Source organism: Schistocerca americana, chromosome 3, assembly GCF_021461395.2.
Source record: "Schistocerca americana isolate TAMUIC-IGC-003095 chromosome 3, iqSchAmer2.1, whole genome shotgun sequence".
NCBI lineage: Eukaryota > Metazoa > Arthropoda > Insecta > Orthoptera > Acrididae > Schistocerca > Schistocerca americana.
Window position 1 is genome coordinate 979,150,811 of NC_060121.1, and position 19,274 is coordinate 979,170,084.

General features: G+C 41.5%; 1 protein-coding gene across 1 annotated transcript in view; it reads right to left on the reverse strand.

The window, feature by feature from the left end:
- Positions 1 to 19,274, reverse strand: part of LOC124606605 (solute carrier family 22 member 7-like) — a 148,801-nt gene that overhangs the window by 15,940 nt on the left and 113,587 nt on the right. Inside the window, exon 6 of the mRNA XM_047138589.1 lies at positions 3,639 to 3,853. Coding sequence (XP_046994545.1) covers positions 3,639 to 3,853 — 215 coding nt within the window. The remainder of the gene's footprint in view (positions 1 to 3,638; positions 3,854 to 19,274) is intronic.

The following is a 19,274-nucleotide window of genomic DNA, read 5'->3' on the forward strand; positions in this document are numbered from 1 at the left end:
TGTGTGGATTTCTTAATCAGATTTGAAATCTAAGATTCCTTTTTTTTATTAAATGTTTGGATTCTTTTCTTGATATAATAATCCCATTTTAACCCAATTTGAAATACTCCAATTTTTTTCTACATTTACATTATATTCTGTCAGTGTTATTAGCAGTCATAGTGTTACACTTTGCAGCAGACTCTTTACTATAAAAGTTTAAGTTAAAGCAGATGCACCATTTCACTTCTTCTCCATTCCTACTTCAACTGTTTCTGCTTTTTCTAAGTGTAACTACAGTTATTTAATCCTGTCAATAGCTCCAAACAGTCAGTATAAGGAAATAAAAGGTACCATAATTATCTTAAAATAAATAGTATGTTCATTGAACTATGGAGTTAATTTATAAGTATTCAACATAGAATTTTTTATTATCTTTGTATCGCAACACATCAAGCAGTTTAACAAATTGTAGCAATAATGACTGGAAGATACTATCTTTAAATGTATATCTGACAAGTATTTGGTATATCATGAATAAATAAACCTATGATCGAATAATATAGTAATAATATAAATTCTGCAGAGATTCTACAGCATTTTCAGTATTTTAGATTAGGTACAAAAGCACTAATCATAACATTTATCTCTTGTAAACGTATTATCCAGTTCTTTAATATGTGATCACATTTTTTTGTTTCAGCACACACATTGATAATGTGTCTCTATAAACCTAACAACCTAGCGTGATACAACATATAATGTACATTTGCATCTTAAAACAATAAATTATATTTCTATTAAGAAATATACCCTAAAATAAATTGGGTTCCAATTCTGAGATGTTATCTGGTAAAGTTGATTGATTTTGAGTATGCTTCTCAGATAATTATTATAACAAGTTCAGTGGTGTAGTCCTTATTTTCGAACAGATGCATATTACAAGAAAACTACATCTTCTTATATGTGGGCATTCATCCTTGGTTACAAACAAAATAGTGCTTAACTTGTAAAATAGAGTAACTGTTGTTCCTCTCTTCTATCTGAATTTCATACTGTTTCTTAAATAACCATTTTATGTATAATTATAATAAGCATTGTCAACAGCTTACAGCAGAAATAAATTATAATTATTTGATTTTGTACATTTTCCAAGCAAGAGCTTTTGGATTGAATCCATGATTCTGGACTTGAGTTTAATTATGAGCTGTGGATGGTCTCCACTTTCAGAACGGATTATATTTTGTAGCTGTATATAGTGCTTGCACCAAACAGTTACTTTAACCAATGGCATGTTCCTCTGATAATGTACTCGGAAATCATAGGGCTGATTATGGGTCATCAGGCTGGTAATTCGCCTTTGTCAGTTCGTGTAGATCGCGTTTCATTTACAGAGCTATCTGTGGGCCAACAACAGGCAACAAGCAGAAGTTGTGAGCCACTAAGACTGCCATCTAGCATCAGCAAACGATTTTTTTCCATAATTGATATGGATTTTTTCTCTCATTTTTGTTCTTCCCCATTGTCGAAGTGGCTGAATATTGACACAGAGAGTACTTGCACTCGCTTCATGATTTAGGTCAAATTTCAGCATATTTCTGTATATTTTACTATTGATCATATTGTCAGCATTTTTGCTATTCTTTTTGAGCTGATTAAATTTATGAATTAACTGTATAGCTGTACATTGTATTAATCAGCATATTTGAGTATTTTTTGTGTCCAGTTAAGACAGTATATCGTTTTCGCACTTGTTGTATTGTATTCCCCATAAAATCTGCTATCCCATTCATCATCGATTCAATTACTTACAATGACTTATTGCTGTAAATAGGAAACTAAGTGCATTACCCCTTGCTCAGAGCAGAATAGTTTCCTACACTACGCCATTAGGCCAATGCGAATAAGAACCGCACCAAACTTGCGTTGGGGATGGTATTCTAAACATTCGAGTGTGTAACGGCGTATATTAATCATCATCACATTTACTGTACTTGGTCATTTATTACTGAATTTCGTCAGTGTCTAACAGGTGGTTATTAATTATGCCACAGTCTATGAGCAATGGGAAAAGCGACCATTCTTTTATGAAAATATGTCCACTGCTCTTTCAGTTTTACCCATCTCCAGTCTGTTAGTATCACTCCGTCATAGTCTCTACACAAGATGACTGTATGAGGTGCATTCAAGTTCTAAGGCCTCCGATTTTTTTTCTCTGGACTGGAAAGAGATAGAAACATGCGCATGGTTTTAAAATGAGGCCGTGTTCATTGTCAATATGTCCCAGAGATGGCAGCACCGTACGGCAGGTGGAATTTTACCGCCAGCGGCGAGAATGAGAACTGTTTTAAATACTCAAAATGGCGACGTTTTCCTTACTTGAACAGCATGCGATCATTCGTTTTCTGAATTTGCGTGGTGTGAAATCAATTGAAATTCATCGACAGTTGAAGGAGACATGTAGTGATGGAGTTATAGATGTGTCGAAAGTGCGTTCGTGGGTGCGACAGTTTAATCAAGGCAGAACATCGTGTGACAACAAACCGAAACAATCTCGGGCTCGCACAAGCCGGTCTGACGACACAATCGAGAAAGTGGGGAGAATTGTTTTGGGGGATCGCCGAATGACTGTTGAACAGATCGCCTCCAGAGTTGGCATTTCTGTGGGTTCTGTGCACACAATCCTGCATGACGACCTGAAAATGCGAAAAGTGTCATCCAGGTGGGTGCCACGAATGCTGACGGACGACCACACGGCTGCCTGTGTGGCACGTGGCCGAGCAATGTTGACGCACAACGACAGCACGAATGGGACTTTCTTTTCGTCAGTTGTGACAATGGATGAGACGTGGATGCCATTTTTCAATCCAGAAACAAAGCGCCAGTCAGCTCAATGGAAGCACACAGATTTAACGCCACCAAAAAAATTTCGGGTAACCGCCAGTAATGAAAAAATGATGGTGTCTATGTTCTGGGACAGCGAGGGCGTAATCCTTACCCATTGCGTTCCAAAGGGCACTAAGGTAACAGGTGCATCCTACGAAAATGTTTTGAAGAACAAATTCCTTCCTGCACTGCAAAAAAAACGTCCGGGAAGGGCTGCGCATGTGCTGTTTCACCGAGACAACGCAGCCGCACATCGAGCTAACGTTACGCAACAGTTTCTTCGTGATAGCAACTTTGAAATGATTCCTCATGCGCCCTACTCACCTGACCTGGCTCCTAGTGACTTTTGGATTTTTCCAACAATGAAAGACACTCTCCGTGGCCGCACATTCACCAGCCATGCTGCTATTGTCTCAGCGATTTTCCAGTGGTCAAAACAGACTCCTAAAGAAGCCTTCGCCGCTGCCATAGAATCATGGCGTCAGCGTTGTGAAAATGTGTACGTCTGCAGGGCGATTACGTCGAGAAGTAACGCCAGTTTCATCGATTTCGGGTGAGTAGTTAATTAGAAAAAAAAATCGGAAGCCTTAGAACTTGAATGCACCTCGTATGTTGGCTTTGCTCCATTTCTACTGATTTCATTATTGACCCAGCTAGTTACCACAGCTCCCTTCTCTGACTGTTGGACAACTAACTGTGATCCCTTTTGAATTTCATCCAATTTTTAGACAAAATAGAGGCTAAATCAACAAAGACGCATGGGTGCAGCTCACCAGTCAGCAGGCAGAAGATGAGGAGACTGGCCAGTGCAGCCAACAGTGCACTCCCTACACTGGGCCAACGGCGACCGAACCTCGCCGCAAAGTAGTTCACCATGAAGTGGGCAGGCAGCTCGGCCGCCCCCTGCGCCACTATCCCCAGGAAAGGGTTCACACTCAGTCGGCTCACGGCTATCACCAGTGAGTAGATAGCCAGCAGGTGCACTGACCTAGTAACAGCCAGAAATGCGCACATTATTCCGTATCGTTCAAAGAGTCTCAACATGAACGGATTCCTTTAAGTGGGCTTACGACACATTCTTTATTGTGCAGTCTGTTTAAAAATTGTCATTAAGCGATGTTTGTACAAAAAATGAACTTAAATATACGATTTTACCATCGTCATACAAAGAAAATTATCAAGATTTTACACAGATGTTAGATGGACTTAATGGTTGGTCCACATATAGTATGACAGATGGATGGTCAGTCTGAAGCTCCTTTCTCAACAAGCCCTCTTGATCTGATGTTCTTAGTAGCTACAGTAACGTGGATTGTCAGTTCTATTAATTTAAGGGCATTCCATTTCCTGATAGGGCATTCCATTTCCTGATATATACATTACATAAGTTCACAACCGAGTTCATCCTTCGCATCCAGACCATTTTCAAGAGGAACTGAAAATTGTGCTGTTCTGAAGCAACTTCAAGCATCCAGTGTGATGTATCCTTTAAACGTGGAGAAGCTAATAACCATCGGTTCTCACAGAGTGACATCGAAAGATGGAACCTCTACCTCGACATAGCCCCACTGGAGGAACTGGAAGAACTCGGATACTGAAAGACTGATCAGGTAACCCGTGGTCAGAAAGGGTTGTGTGCAGCTGATAACTGAATGGTTCATGAGCCTTGTAGATATACGCAGTGTTTCACTAAATGTGCTTGCCTCTGTAAGTTACGAAGTAACAGGCGACGGAAATATTTACTGTGGTAGCTCACCATAAGAAACGTTACACTGTCTGCGGAGCTATGAACATAGTTTACTGTGTTATTGCCGGCCGAAGTGGCCGTGCGGTTAAAGGCGCTGCAGTCTGGAACCGCAAGACCGCTACGGTCGCAGGTTCGAATCCTGCCTCGGGCATGGATGTTTGTGATGTCCTTAGGTTAGTTAGGTTTAACTAGTTCTAAGTTCTAGGGGACTAATGACCTCAGCAGTTGAGTCCCATAGTGCTCAGAGCCATTTGAACCATTTTACTGTGTTATTATCCAAAGACTTACAGCAAAAAGATACAGTTTTTTAAATGGAACAATAGTTGTTTCTATCATGCACTTCAATCAGTAACACCAGCTGTGTATACATCAATTTAAATTACACTCCTATCACTTTTAGTTTGGGAGCTACAACCCTTCAAAGTTTCAGGGGCAGATACCACACACGCTGCACATAACGCAATGCTCCTTCTAAATGTGGTGGAGCCGAGTTCTAACGTCGCCGGTGTCACGGGGCGAGAAGCTTCCTCGATGCGCTGTTAGACTGCCGACTGTCGCCGCACACGGCAGTTCGACCCACACAAACAAACGGGGCTCAATATACCACAGTTATTGATGTCGGATGAAGATGGCACACATGAACAACGGGTACGTTGACATGTTGCTAACGCTTGGCGAGTGCCGACACGATGCCACTGAAGCAGCCGTGGCGTACGTCGTAAGATATCCTGGGTGATGAGCTCAGGCAGCCATTACGTTCTCACGTGCTGAACGACGACTTCGGGAAACAGGCAGCTTGGTAATGCGCCACAGTAACAGACGAAGAACTGCAAGAAGTGAGGAGACGGAGGTGTTTGTTTTAGCTGCAGTACACCACGATCCTCATGTCAGCTTACGAGCCGTTGCTGCAGTTGCTGGCGTCAGTCTCACATCTGTGTGGCGCATTGTACACAGTCACAGGTTACACCCGTACCACCTGTCACTGACCCAGGAGCTGCATGGGAACGATTTCCGTGCGAGAGTTACATTCTGTGAATGGGTCATGCGCAATTTCACGCTGGAGTCTCTGCAAAGTGTTATGTTCTCTGATGAGTCCACGTTAATAAATTATGGTGCAGTGAATCGCCAGAACGTGCAGTATTGGGCCGCAGACAATCCTCGGTTCTAGGCGCTACAGTCTGGAACCGCGCGACCGCTACGGTCGCAGGTTCAAATCCTGCCTCGGGCATGGATGTGTGTGGTGTCCTTAGGTTAGTTAGGTTTAAGTAGTTCTAAGTTCTAGGGGACTGATGACCTCAGCAGTTAAGTCCCATAGTGCTCAGAGCCATTTGAACCATTTGAACAATCCTCGGTGGGTGCGACCTGTCGACGGTCAACGTAGGTGGTCTATTAATGTACGGTGTGGAATCCTTGGGGATGAAATCATCGGTCAACACTATTTCCCAGGTAGGCTGACAGGTGAGTTATATCGCACGTTCATAGTCGACAGTTTGAGTGGTCTCCTTGAACATGTGTGTATGCACGAGGGTCCATATGCGGATGCAGCACGATGGTCACCCAGCCCATTCTGCGCGTGCTGTTGTGGAAGAACTAAACAATAGGTTTGCAGGAAGGTGGTTGGGCCGCCATGGCCCTCATTCATGGCCCGCAAGGTCGCCCGACTTAACACCATTAGATTTCTTTTTGTGGGGATATCTAAAGGATCGTGTTTATGTCACTGAGCCCACATCCCCAGATGATCTGAAACGGCGCATCGAGGACGCATGTTGCTCCGTGACACCGGCGATGTTACATCTCGTCCACAGATCCTTTAGAAGGCGCATTGCATTGTGCGTTCATGAACATGGACACACATTTGAATATCTCATTTAAATCAACTTCCCACCGCCAGAACATCCATCACCCACCACACAGCCATGTATTATGTACAGCGTGTGGTTTCTGCCCCTGAAACTTTGAAGGGTTGTAGCTCCTAAACTAAAAGTGATAGGAATGTAATTTAAATTGATGTATACACAGCTGGTGTTACTGATTCCAGTGCATGATAGAAACAACTATTGTTCCATTTAAAAAATTGTATCTTTTTGCTGTAACTCTTTGGATAATAACGCAATAAACTATGTGCGTAGCTCTGCAGACAGTGTAACGTGTCTAATGGCGAGCTACCACAATAAATATTTCCGTCTCCTATTACTTCGTAACTTACAGAGGCAAACACATTTAGTTGAACACCCTGTATAACTACGGCCAGATAAGCAGTGAGAAGAGACACTTTGCACCGAGATATCAACATGTCCACGTCAGTCAAACGCATGCGTGCCCTGTGCTACAGATGACTTCAAAGCTAGGAAGACTTGCATGCGTTTCCGTAAAATTTGGAAGTGAACTAGCGAGGACGTACACCGTCTTGGATCGCTTAGATTTCACGGAAGTAACAGTCTGTGTGCCACGAACGATGTTGACAAAACCGTGTGCCATGTGGCGAGATTAATTTTCCACTTTCAAGGTGAGCAATCAACTTTTGTTGATTAGAAGTCAGAACGATAGACCATTTGACTTGGGACTGATGACCATAGATGTTAAGTCCCATAGTGCTCAGAGCCACCGTTTGACTTGGAACTTCCTTTAGAAGTAACCTCTGAACTGTTAATGGTGCTGTTTCCGATAGGAATATTCTTATTATTACTAGTGATGTTATTATATTTTGTGCGTGTGAAGTTTTAAAGAACATACCAATCAGTTAGAACGCAAAACTTTTATTTGTAGTCATAGTGTCTCATCCTGCTGAGTAAATTGCAAGAAGGAACTTGTTTTCTTTCGGTGAGCTCGAAGAGTTGTGTGACCTTGCAGACTGGAAATTATGATCAGTATGCTTTCTGACTGAACGCAAAAACAGTTTTCAGGCTTTCTTAAACGGCGAAGGTAGGTGTAAAGCACCCACAGACAACTGAAGTGCTTAATATAACGAAGTAACGACAGTAAAGTCTATTTATCCACTGCCCCAGCAGTGCTCTGTGGACATTTATGTCCACATATGTAATTTTTTCTAGTTGTTCACTTTCTGCATCTCTGCTTCTAGTAGCAACGGCCATTCAGTTAGTTGGTTTTACCAAACAAATTATTAGATCGTTTGTAGTTGTTATTATTTGGAAGAAAGCAATCACATGATTGTCTTTAGCACTTGAACTACACTGGCATACTGTCACAATCAAAGTACATCAAAACCAGAGAAAAACAATAAACTATTCAAAATTCAGCAACGTTATTTAAACCATTGATGAGTATGGAACGTATTTCAATTCTGCTAGGAAAGCAGCTATACATTTAAATGACAGACGCGCACCGCAAAAACCCTCACTTCATGGACTTGGCGAATTATTACCACAGGTTTGCACCAACATTTTCGGCAGTAGCACAAATATTCACTCATCCATTAAAAAAAGGGGCGAAGTATTACTGGTCATTGGAGTAGTTGCTGACGTTTTTGATAATTGAACATTGAGATAAGACTGAGGAATTATTGAAGCTGTCTGTCAGCTGTTTCCCAGTCAGCTAGAACACGTAGTCTCACCTGATAAACTGCTTCTGCCTTGACCGTGGCCGACAAAGGGCCCGATTTCATCTACCAGAGGTTTCTCATAGCTAAAAAGAACATTTGTAGGAGGTAACAGGGGAGTTATACTAACCAGAAAACATACAGATCGCTTAAAAATTTAAATAAAATGTTCAAAAACCACACTGAAATCCGAGTTAGCCTGTTAGAAAATAATCATATCAAACCTGGCATGTAAATGTCTGGCTCCAGGTCAATAAAGCAAGTGATTAAAACGAGTAAGTCCTTCAGCCCCTGTTTAGATAGAGTGCACTCAGAGTTATGTTAAAATGATAAGTAGCCGAGAGAACTGAGATGTCTGAATCCCAGGCAGGCGCAGTAAAAAACTACCTATAGCGAAATTTTACTTAGCGTTATCATGCCTACCAATTGGGATGCTAACAGTAGCATCATTATGATAATAACAACCGAAATACTTCTGACAATATTACTGATCAAAGCTCGCCAACATGTGCTGTACGTTCCATAGCTGCTACGAAGCACAAGAAGCGTGTGCGCAGAGATGAAAATGTAGGAAACACCCTTGTTAGTGAGAATAACGACCTGCCCCAATCTACTGCAATGGTGCACAACTTCGAAGTGTCTTTCCATGAGTTTAATAAACACAAGAGATACATATAACAGAGATTTTAGTCACCAATAATATGAGGATGTTCTCCTTCACTAGTTAACAACAGTCTGCGAACGCTGGGGTAACTTCTCGATTCAGCGTCTGTAGAAATCACGTGGTTTTGAGGTGAAGTACCCATTGAGCCATGTCCGGAGCGAATTTTCATTGCTAAATGAAGTTCCTTGAGCGTTTCTCGGTAGAAAGATGACAGGTGAAAATCTGAGGGTGCAAGATCACGTAAATAACGTGGACATGGAGTGACTTCTCAATCCATCTCCTGTATAGTGTTTTTGTCAGTCTAGCGGAATGCGGACAGGCCTCATCGTGGAGTAACATCGCTTCGTACAGTCTTCCTGGTCATCGTTTTTGGATTGCGTCTGCAGCACATCTCAGCTGTTGACAGTAAATGTGAGCAGTAATGGTTATGCGGTGGGGAAGCAATTCGTAGTACACTACACCATCGCTATTCCACCGGCTGTGCAACCTCACCTTTTGTGGATGCGTGCAGGTCTTCGAAAGGGCCGCTGCTGCTTTGTCTGGTCTCAAACAATCCTTTCTTTTCCCCATGTTAGCATAAAGACAACATTTCTCATCAGTAACGATACAGGGTGGGGAAGGTCGTTGTTGTTCACGAGCCAGTAAATGACGAGCAAGCAGATATGCACATACGGCCCACCCGTTGATTGTTGTGATTTTAGCTTGAAACATTCGTTCGTTACCCATACATCCGATTGCAAATGTCGCACAATGGAGGAGATCACAATTCATAGCATTTGCCAGTTCTCGAGTACACCGACGTGGGGTATTGTATGTGTTTAAACGATTTTCATCAAACCCCGCATGTCTTCCTAAACGTGGTGAATGTGAAAAAGATCCTGCTTAAAACGAGAAAACCATATCATTACCGTGCTCTATCCAGTGGTATTGTCCCCACTGACGGAACAAATGGTTCTGATTGCCTCCGCTGCTGTCACCCTCTATCGAATTCAGGCAGACTTGTAATGCCAGAAATGCATATCCTCCTATTTCCATCTATTGTACTATAAATTTTTTTCCTTATTTTGTTACCTGAAGATATGACGTTTCTCTGTCTTTGTATATTGTAATTGTTTTACTATTTGTATATATATATGCATTTATGTCGATGTATAATTGGTTTGTTTTGTAAATATTATTTGTATTTTTATGCTGGGTCTGGCCTAGGGAAAACTATGCTATCGAACGACTACATCGATAGGTCGTGTGGAGAACCAAAGTGTTTAGGATCTTTGGTAGTGATAACTCTGCCGCGTGGAGCGCGGACAGAGCAGAGGGAGTCTGGCTGGGGTGGTGCAGTGGAGCAGGTGTGTTGTGTGACGCTCCCGCGAGTTGCCGCGCTTTCGGGGTTTGGCAGCATGTAATTGCGCTCGACTTGCTGTGATAGTTTCTGACACGGTGGCGCGGACGGGAAGCATTAGCTGGCGCACATCAAGAGCCCGTTTCGCCTGGTGACCGTGTCGAGAAGGAGGCGCGCCAACTTCCAGCTTCTGCAACAGCAACGGCCGACAATGAGTGACTGTCGCCACCTCCTCGATCGACGGCTTCAAACCTTCAACCAACCAACAAGGAAGACTGGAAGCACGTAAAGTTTTAGAACTGTATGGCAGACCTCAGCTTTTAAAATTGTTCCATTCTCAAAATTACAGCAACTTAGCATGAACCTTTGTTGCTCATTGTCCCAATTGCATTACCAAGCAGGGTCCCTTCCCTTTCCGGAATGAACCCGAGTGTCATTGAAATTCAAACGCCAGCATTAAAGTAATATGATTCCATTTCACTGCTTTAATTTCAAAGTTCAGTTAAGGTATTCATAGCTGGCTACAATATTTAGATTACACAAGCACAAATTAAGAGTGCGAGTTTTGTTACCATATTTTAGCTTACCTGTGACTGCAGCTCAGCTTGGTACATACTAAATTTTACTATTGTTAATTGTTCAGAATCATTTAATTCAAGTTCAAAATTAAATCTCTTATTTCTAAATTGCGTAGATTCAAGTAGCTTTTGAAATGATTGTTGAGGTAGCCCAAGACTAACCTCATTTTATTGAATTTCGTAGTGCTTCAGAAACAAAGATCACTATTAATTCCAGTCACTAAATTAACTTTCAATTTCCCAGTTTTATTAATTCTTCTGCTAAATTAAGTCAGAGTGTAGCAAAATTTATTACTTCTGACAAACATTCAGTTTTCACACAACACGTGTCAAACTTCAGTTGCCATGCTTTTAGTGCTAATTATATGTGCATTAATCTTTCATTTTCAGTTATTATAGTAGTTGTCCATAGGACTGGCGACCGTAATTTTCCCCAAATCTCAAGTATCTAAGTAACGCCAGTTAATTTTTAACGTAACGACCGCACATTTACTTTCTTTATTAACTTTACACTTTTTCAAAATTAATTTTCATCAGTTTCATTTGCATTTTTCCTTTCATTTAGATGTAACCCTTTCCTCCCTCTTTACCGACAGATTAACTTCGGTAACTTTTCCCAAATTTCCATTAGGTACACGTAGTTTAAATTTTACTGTCATTAAGGTCGATAAGTGAGCGGGAGGTTACAGACTACGTGGAAAATGTTGCCATTTCTCCACTTGGCACTCCATTTTCTAGCGTGCAGAGCACCACTCACTATATCCAAATGGCAAAGTCATAATATGTAAACTCAAATAGGAACAGTGAACTACATCAACGAGACTACCGATACGCAAAAAAAAGAAAAGAAAAATGTGAGCTTATGCACCAGTCTAATAGAACTGCAGCTGATTGAGATGGTAAGCACCAATCTAATAATTTTTGTTAACTTGGGCGCTACACCAAGGTCAGCGGAAAGCAGACCCCGCAGTAGACCTAACTAAGGTGGCAGTTACGTTCTGAACAGCGAAGCACAGCCTCGTAGCTCAGAGGTTACTAGAGTTACTGGACAATTTTGAGAAAAGTGAGACGCCTCGGATGGTCTATTGTCCCTCTTTTGCAAAGTATATGTGGCACAAATTTCAGAACAACGGTTTGGTCAGTCTTTGTGGATTTTCGCCGCCTTGCGAAATATCAAGAATAATTAATCCTGGGTTCGGAAAAATACTCCGCCCGCCCGAGACGACAATCCCCTGATTACGCAAGCCTTCGGTGTTCTCTAATTGCCGAGGAAATCGTTTGATGCCATTTATCTATCAATTAATTTCATCAACTTTTGAAATAATAATCGTGTCAACCCAGGAGCTATGTTAATAGATACATAATTTTATGGACAATGTGGATTTTTCTTTGTCAGGAAACTGGACAGGGCTGCTGTCGTTCCTCTTGCACGCCTTTTGGTAGGTTAGGGAAAAATTTTGCCGAACAAGATGAAAGATGACGAAATAAATCTCGGGTGAACAGCCTGGTATGAGTTTGCATAGGACACAATATTTCGGCAATCGACCCCGTTGCCATCATCAGGTGCGCTGATGTACTGACCGGCGGTGGGCCGGCGCCAGGTATACAGGGTCAGTCACCTAACGTTACCGCTGGACATATTTCGTAAACCACTTCAAATACTGACGAACCGATTCCACAGATAGAACGTGAGGAGAAGGGCTAGTGTAATTGTTTAATACAAAGCATACAAAAATGCACGGAAGTATGTTTTTCAACACAAACCTACGTTTTTTTAAATGGAACCCCGTTGGTTTTGTTAGCACATCTGAACATATAAACAAATACGTAATCAGTGCCGTTTGTTGCATTGTAAAATGTTAATTACATCCGGAGATATTGTAACCTAAAGTTGACGCTTGAAACGTCCGACGTTCAGTTGCGTGTTGTAACAAACACTTCATTGCAGAGGCCCAAACAGCTGCAACATACATCGAGTTTCTACAGAATGATCAGCCAACGTTGCTCGAAAATGTCCCACTGGAAACGCGTCGACGTATGTGGTATCAGCATGATGGTGCGCCTGCACATTCCGCAATTAACACTAGGCTGACCCTTGACAGGATGTTCGACGGGCGTTTCATAGGACGTGGAGGACGCATAAATTGGCCAGCCCGTTCTCCTGATCTTACACCTCTGGACTTCTTTCTGTGGGGTACGTTAAAGGAGAATGTGTACCGTGATGTGCCTACAACCCGAGAGGATATGAAACAACGTATTGTGGAAGCCTGCGGCGACATTACACCAGATGTACTGCGGCGTGTACGACATTCATTACGCCAGAGATTGCAATTGTGTGCAGCAAATGATGGCCACCACATTGAACATCTATTGGCCTGACATGTCGGGACACACTCTATTTCACTCCGTAATTGAAAACGGAAACCACGTGTGTACGTGTACCTCACCCCTCATGGTAATGTACATGTGCGTCAGTGAAAAAGACCAATAAAAAGGTGTTAGCATGTGGACGTAATGTGCTGTTCCAGTCTCTTCTGTACCTAAGGTCCATCACCGTTCCCTTTGGATCCCTACGCAATTCGGTGCTCTCCGATACACACGATCGAACAGCGGAGGAGTGGTACTCAAGCGTCAACTTTAGGTTAAAATATCTCCGGATGTAATTAACATTTTACAATGCAACAAACGGCACTGATTACGTATTTGTTTATATGTTCAGATGTGCTAGCAAAACTAACGGGGTTCCATTTAAAAAAAAACGTAGGTTTGTGTTAAAAAACATACTTCCGTGCATTTTCTTATGCTTTGTATTAACCAATTACACTAGCCCCTCTCCTCACGTTCGGTCTGTGGAATCGGTTCGTCAGTATTTGATGTGGTTTACGAAATATATCCAGCGGTAATGTTAGGTGACTCGCCCGGTATATAGGACAGTCTCCCTCCCGCTCCTCCGTCAGGCGCTTCCTATGCACACTCATACCAGGCTGTTCACCCGAGATTTATTTCGTCATAAAATACGCCTGGAGAAATTGAAGAATCACAATATCAAAGATGCATAGAGTCGATTGAAGTAGTTGTCAGCAACCGAATATGAAAAGGAGTCTGTTGAGTCATGTGGTGCGAGCAGCCATGTGTTGGGTTGTGTGTCAAGTCAGGAAGTGAATGGGGCGTAACATCTAGTCGTGTATATCTGCAGGGTTCTACATCTACATGTATACTCTCTAAATCACACTTACGTGCCCGGCAGAGAGTTCAGCGAACCACCTTCACAATAATTCTCTATTATTCCACTCTCGAATAGCGCGTGGGAGAAGCGAACAACTATATCTTTCCGTGTGAGCTCTGATTTACCTTATTTTACTATGATGATCGTTTCTCCCCTGTAGGTTGGCGTCAACGAACTATTTTCGCATTCAGATGAGAAAGTTGGTGATTGAAATTTCGTGAGAAGACCCCGCTGCAAAGAGAATGTTTTAATGATGTCAATCCCAATTACTGTATTACGTCCGTGACATTCTCTCCCATATGTCTCGATAATACGAAACGTGCTATCTTCCTTGAACTTTCTCGATATACTCCGTTAGTTCTATCTGCAGCAGTACTTCACAACAGGGCCTACAAGCGTTGTGTAGGCAGTCTCTTTAGTGGACCTTTTGCATCTTCTAAGTGTTGTGCAATAAAGCGTAGTCTTTGGTTCGTCTTCACCCGACATTTTCCATCTGTTACTTCCAGTTTAAGTTGTTCGTAATTGTAATTCTCAGGTATTTAGTTGAATTTACGGCCTTTAGATTTGATTAGTTTATTGTGGAACCCAAGTTTAACAGATTAATTTTACCACTCGTGTGGATGACCTCATACTTTTCATTATTTAAGGTCAGTCGGTAATTTTCGCACCATACAGATCTAAATCGTTTTGAAATGTGATTTGATCTTCTGATGGCTTTACCAGACGATAAACGACAGAATCATCTGCAAACAACCTAAGAGGGCTACTCAGAGGGCCTATAACACTACCTCGGGGAATGCCAGAAATCACTTCTGTTTTACTCGATGAATTTCCGTCAGTTATTACTAACTTTGACCTCTCGGACAGGAAATCACGAATACAGGCACATAACTGAGACGATATTCCATAAGCACGCAGTTTCATTACAAGCCGCATGTGAGGTACTGTTTCAAAAGCCTTCTGGAAATCTGGAAATACGGAATCAACTTGAAATCCCTTGCCAATAGCACTCAACACATCGTGTGAGTAAAAGAGCTGCTGGGGTGCTTTTAGGTATGGAGGCACACTACCAAGGTTATAAAATGGATGAAGACATGTGCTCCCTCTCATTCGTTGCTCAGTCTAATCCCATTCCTTTCTCGTCCGTTTATCGTGGCTTATTAGTTCTTTATTAATATGAACACTGGCGTGACATAGTACAGCCATGCTACGAACAGCTTGCTCTAACCTCCATTACCTTGTCTGTCAGACTTGTACAGTTCAGCATTGCTATGAATTCTGTTATACCATGAGACTGTGGTATAGACGTTCGTCAGAGATAATCCACACACACCCGGCGTCGACGCTACGAGTTTCTGTCGCAAAACTGGTAAGCGTTACTGTTTATGCAGCTCCTATCAATGAATCTCAAGAATATCATGGCTACTTAGTTGCCTCTGTAAGTTGATTTCCCTCGAGTGCATTTCAAATACGAACCTGTTCTTTGTTTCCTACAAAAGCGTGGTAGGCATCTTTGTCTGCTGTCATCTTTTCTTCCATTTGAAAATGCTACAGGCTGAAGGAATAGAACTTTAATACTTTTTCAGTTCAAATATTTTCCGGTGTGCAACAGGGTTATTTTCATTGACTACGCAGCATAGTGGTTTAGTGGCTCCCAAGTGTAAATACTGCCTCAAATTTAATTTGTGTTGAAGAATATATCTAAGCTAAGTTAAAATTCCCTTAACTGTTTGACACATTAAAGTACTCAACTTTTTGAACTAACCATTAAAGAGGCCCATGTTGTATCGTTCTTATACTTAACACAGTATGAAACTTGTCTTTTTGTTTTGTGCATTTAATCCTGAAAAGTAGGATTCCATCTTAGAGACTGAGTGTATGTGGAATGTTTGTGTGTCCACAGGGCACTGTGTATCAAAATTAGGTTCTTATTTTGTGCATTTAATCCTGAAAAAGGGACTCCATCTCTCAGGATTGAGTGTATACGGCATTTTTGTGTTTCTACAGGGTACTGCACACTACACACTCATCACAGAACTCCGCAGTAGTAAGATTCTGATGCTATTCTCTCTTAAATTAATTAAACTCATTCAAATTAGATGAATAAATCGTTGAGGAAGACACCAGTGTTAACACAATGGCACGAAAGTAACTGAGAGTGAACCAAGTGCAGAGCATGCAATGTAATGAATATGTGGTGAAAAATGAAAATCTCTTAAAGAACTCGAACTTGGATTTACTGCTCATAACGGCGACTGTATTCTCTTTGCTAGTATCTTCGAGTGAATTCTCTGCTCCGACTTACAGTCAGCTTAAAAGATTTTATGCTTGTAGTGTAATCATACGTACATGTAGTTTGAAAGTATTATGTTTCCTTTTTAAGTTGAAATTAGTAGTGCTTGTTTCCTTCATGCTCATTTCTAGTTTATCAATCAATTAGAAACTTCGTTGAAGTTTAGCACATAGTATGAGAAACAGGATCCTCACATGGCAGCTGCACTGCAGTGTAACACCTATTTTTGACCTATTTTATATCTGTCTCGATATTTCTATGTCAATTTGTGGTATTGCTTATGTATAATGTTGTATCTGTCACGGAAATTCTTTGACTTTGTATACGTATTTCGGTTATGTGAAACTTTTGAACGATGTTGTTTAAATTATGCTTGTGGATTTAAATAACTACTGGAATGATTGGTATGTAATATATTGTAAATGAGTTGGTCCACAGTTAGGGAACGTAGTGTTGAATGTAAAAGATGTGGGGAAGCAGAGCAGCTCCGAACGTAGCCTGGTAGAGTGGGAAAGGTGTGGCTGGCGCGCAAGTGGCAAAACTTGTCCTTTGTGACGGGTAAGGAGTCTGGGTTGAGCCGTGCTGTGGTTAACACCTCGCTAGCAGCAGCGGATAGTTGTGGCTCATATTCCTGGAGTTTTGATGCCGGAAGAGCTTAAGGGCAGTGTTTATGGGCCTCGGATGCTGCATTTGCTAATACCATTATCATGGCATGGTTTTTGGCCCTATAAAAATATAATTTCGACGCCAAGAAAATATGTAACACGGCGAGGCCAACAGTATTGCTGTGATTCCATCACTGCCAGGTTACCAGTCACCAGAACCACCAGCCTTCCACTAAATTGTTTATATTTGACATTCTGTAAATGGACCAGGTACTTGTGAAATTTGGTTGATTTTATAATAGTAATTGTGGTGTTGCTAAAAACTCTATCGTACACCCGTGATTATCCCAAATCACAAACCTGGACAGGAATCCTATACTAGCGAATTTAATTTCAGATGTCCTGATTTATTATGAGAAAGTGGTTCAGATTGAATTTAATGATGTGTTGTCATTTGTAAAGCCAATAATACTTTTGAGTAGGTAAAAAGACTGCTTATCAAAGTGCATTTGTTATTTAAAGAGTTATAGTTTGTTATGCTTTATTAAATTAATAATTAATGATAACAATACTTTCCATTTCTCATACATGCTGGTGTGGTTTTGTTAATGAGCATGGTTCTTCAAACCATGAAAGTTTAAGGGTCCTAGGGTACTAGGCTAGCTAGTTAATGAAGCAATGCAAAGGCTTGCTTCAGAGCCAGTGTAGCTAGACCTGCATTCTGTTTGGTTGCTTCAAACTGAGTTTAAGAAAGAAATATTTACTATGGTATCTACTCTAATGCAAGTTGGTTATAGCACAGGCATAGAGACCCTGTACTAAGCGATGAAGTTATTGATTACGATCATTAGCAGACCCCCTGATTTAAATTCAGAATCATTTCAAGCTTTTCCCTGTTCGGTATTGGTACTAGTTTCATTTAACTGGTTTTATGAACTGTTACAGCTGGTTCATTTAAGGTACATGTTATTGAGAGGCATATGCTACTGTTGACTATCTCATTGGTCATTTTCTTGTTAGTAGCACATTTATCTGCAAGGTTGGGTTACTGTGTTGTAGTAGGAACAGATGTAACGAAAGACTTTAGTGTGTGTGTCAACGAAGGTTAGGTTAGCCTTGTGCTTTATCATTTTGCTTGACACAAGAAACCCTAATTAGGCTAGCGACCGCTGTTAATATGTAGTGTTACAACTTTTGTGCTGGGAGAACGTCTGTTCCTGATCCACCGTTTGCTATTGGTTATACTCTGCTGGAGTGTTTCGGAAACGAATCCCAGTTAGATTGTTCTGTTTCTATTATTTTATCTCAGGGTCAACTTATCAAAAATTCCTCGCAGAGGTATAACGTTAGCAGCGATTGCCGTTAAAGGTCGTCGGTGGAAGCATTGAAGTAGGAATTGAAAATAAATTAGACGTAACTGTGGGAAGATGCTTTGGTGACGTATTCTGTGATCATTGTGTTAACGTATATCCATCGTGCACCGCTTTAAGGACTTCATAAACTGTAGCAGATGCCTGTCTCTCTGAGACATACCAAATCACATTCTTTGGGAAGTAGTATGCTGGAATGGGTGGAAGTTACGTCAACATCATTGCTGACACATATGTATCAGTCTCGTGTCTATAAGGATGAGCTGAATGATTATGTTCAAAGAAGTAAGAGACCTAAAGAAGTTACCAAACAAGTTCATTCAGAAAAAAGTGAATTTTACAGCAGCTTCAGCAAATCAGATGATGTCCTTGCCTGGTTCTTCAGCACTTATAAGGAATCCCTGTTGCAAAACTTTTACCTACGTCACAATGAAGAAGATCCTCCAAAGGGTGGCTTCCCTCATCGTACAGCTGCTTGTGACTGAGTCTAATGAAGGGTAGGACATTAACAAAGACACTCCTCAACGCGATCTTCACATGGGTCAATGCATAACATTCTAGCAACAGATCGTAGATACTGAACCTGTTTTAGGATGCCAATGGGATATTTCAGAAACGCATCGCGCTACTCATCGATACGCTACCTGAACCTCACAGACAGTTTAAGATAGATATTTCGTCTGTCATACTGACAGAAGAGTGACAGAGCCGATGGAGAAAAGGCCATCAAAGACAGCAGAAGAGAGCTGACTAAACTTGAGAAATCAGAATCTACACCTGTCAGGGCCAATATAAACAACAGCACTTAATATAGCGCCGCGTGCCATTACTGCTGGAAACCTTATCGGTAAACGTCCCGTTTGGAACTGGCCTGTGGAACAAACACTTATTCGTAGGGCCACACACTGGGGTCAGACACCCGCTCGTTTGGACACAGCCTACCGAGGTGGCTGGAATCTGATGGATCGCTGAACCAGTAAGCAACGCCACATCCGCAATCCGCCAGGACCGAGTACGTTGTTCTCGATGGT